Source organism: Chelonus insularis, unplaced genomic scaffold, assembly GCF_013357705.1.
Source record: "Chelonus insularis isolate UGA/USDA-ARS -01 unplaced genomic scaffold, ASM1335770v1 contig_60_pilon, whole genome shotgun sequence".
Classification (NCBI taxonomy): domain Eukaryota; kingdom Metazoa; phylum Arthropoda; class Insecta; order Hymenoptera; family Braconidae; genus Chelonus; species Chelonus insularis.
In genome coordinates this window covers 350,502-352,111 of record NW_023276666.1, presented here as the reverse complement: position 1 = coordinate 352,111, position 1,610 = coordinate 350,502, and the positions used below count along the sequence as shown (strand labels likewise).

Here is a 1,610-nt window from a genome sequence, read left to right as displayed (position 1 = left end):
TCTAATTAACAAAATATTATCAACTCCTGGTAGAGTTTTAAGAGTGAGACTTTTTTCTAAATTCTTATAATTTTTTATGAATAAGCGGGGAGCCTATTCTTTTTATTATCCATCTCAAAAAGTTGAGAAGTCACGAGTACAGTGGTCTATCTTGCGGTAGAGACTATACTACAGGTAGTTTAGTAACTTTAGGTTAATCGGTCATTTCAATAAAAATGGAACCTGTCAGCAGAACATTCACTATTTATCGTTGAAACAAACTAAAAATAAGATTTATTAATTTTGAAATTTTCTTTTCAAGATGGAAATTGAATACTACCGCTTTGAATGGAAGGTCGGTACAGCACCTATGGATAATGAGGAGAACGTGATGGTAACTTTTTTTTCGAATATTTTTTTAATAAAAATTTTTAGGACAATATTAATATCACTAATTTATTCATGTTAGATCGATGATGCTTATAATATCCACTGCATAAAGAAGCATCCATTTTACGTCACAATTGAATTGCCCCGTACACTTATAGGACCTCGACTTATAATCTTCAGTTTGATCAATTCTTTATTACATAGTCAACTCATTGAACGCTGTGAAAAGCATACTAAATCTGATCGATTAACAAAATTATGTCATAAAGCACTCCCATTAGTCATACATGAAGATCTTTCTTCGGATTACCCTTATAGGTATGCCGAGAATGGGAGTGTTGCAATCATACTGCCACCGCAACAGCAAGTACATGGAATTCCTGTTGCCATCAAGTGTTCATCAAAATGTACTCGAAAACCATTTAGTCTCATGGTATGCGTATTAAATGAAGAATTAGACGTTCCAATGAAGCCAGTACGCTATCTCTAAAATCAATTTGAATAGACTGTAATCGCGGGAAATTCGCCATTTCTCGTCGTTCACTTAATATTCTAGCTATTTGAGCTCTAAATTCCGTCCGATTTTCGTAAACGTGCATCGGAGAAAGATCTTCATGTATGACTAATGGGAGTGCTTTATGACATAATTTTGTTAATCGATCAGATTTAGTATGCTTTTCACAGCGTTCAATGAGTTGACTATGTAATAAAGAATTGATCAAACTGAAGATTATAAGTCGAGGTCCTATAAGTGTACGGGGCAATTCAATTGTGACGTAAAATGGATGCTTCTTTATGCAGTGGATATTATAAGCATCATCGATCTAACATGAATAAATTAGTGATATTAATATTGTCCTAAAAATTTTTATTAAAAAAATATTCGAAAAAAAAGTTACCATCACGTTCTCCTCATTATCCATAGGTGCTGTACCGACCTTCCATTCAAAGCGGTAGTATTCAATTTCCATCTTGAAAAGAAAATTTCAAAATTAATAAATCTTATTTTTAGTTTGTTTCAACGATAAATAGTGAATGTTCTGCTGACAGGTTCCATTTTTATTGAAATGACCGATTAACCTAAAGTTACTAAACTACCTGTAGTATAGTCTCTACCGCAAGATAGACCACTGTACTCGTGACTTCTCAACTTTTTGAGATGGATAATAAAAAGAATAGGCTCCCCGCTTATTCATAAAAAATTATAAGAATTTAGAAAAAAGTCTCACTCTTAAAACTCT

The 1,610-nt window shown here is 32.8% G+C and overlaps 1 protein-coding gene across 1 annotated transcript; it reads left to right on the top strand.

Annotated features, from left to right (window-relative positions):
• Positions 1-301: 301 nt before the first annotated feature.
• LOC118070475 (uncharacterized) lies at positions 302-1,125 on the top strand (the record flags this gene model as incomplete). The annotated part of the gene is made up of 2 exons (XM_035089076.1): positions 302-373; positions 449-1,125. Coding segments are annotated over 2 exons (483 nt in total), but the record flags the coding sequence as incomplete, so codon positions are not given.
• Between the last annotated feature and the right edge of the window lie 485 nt (positions 1,126-1,610).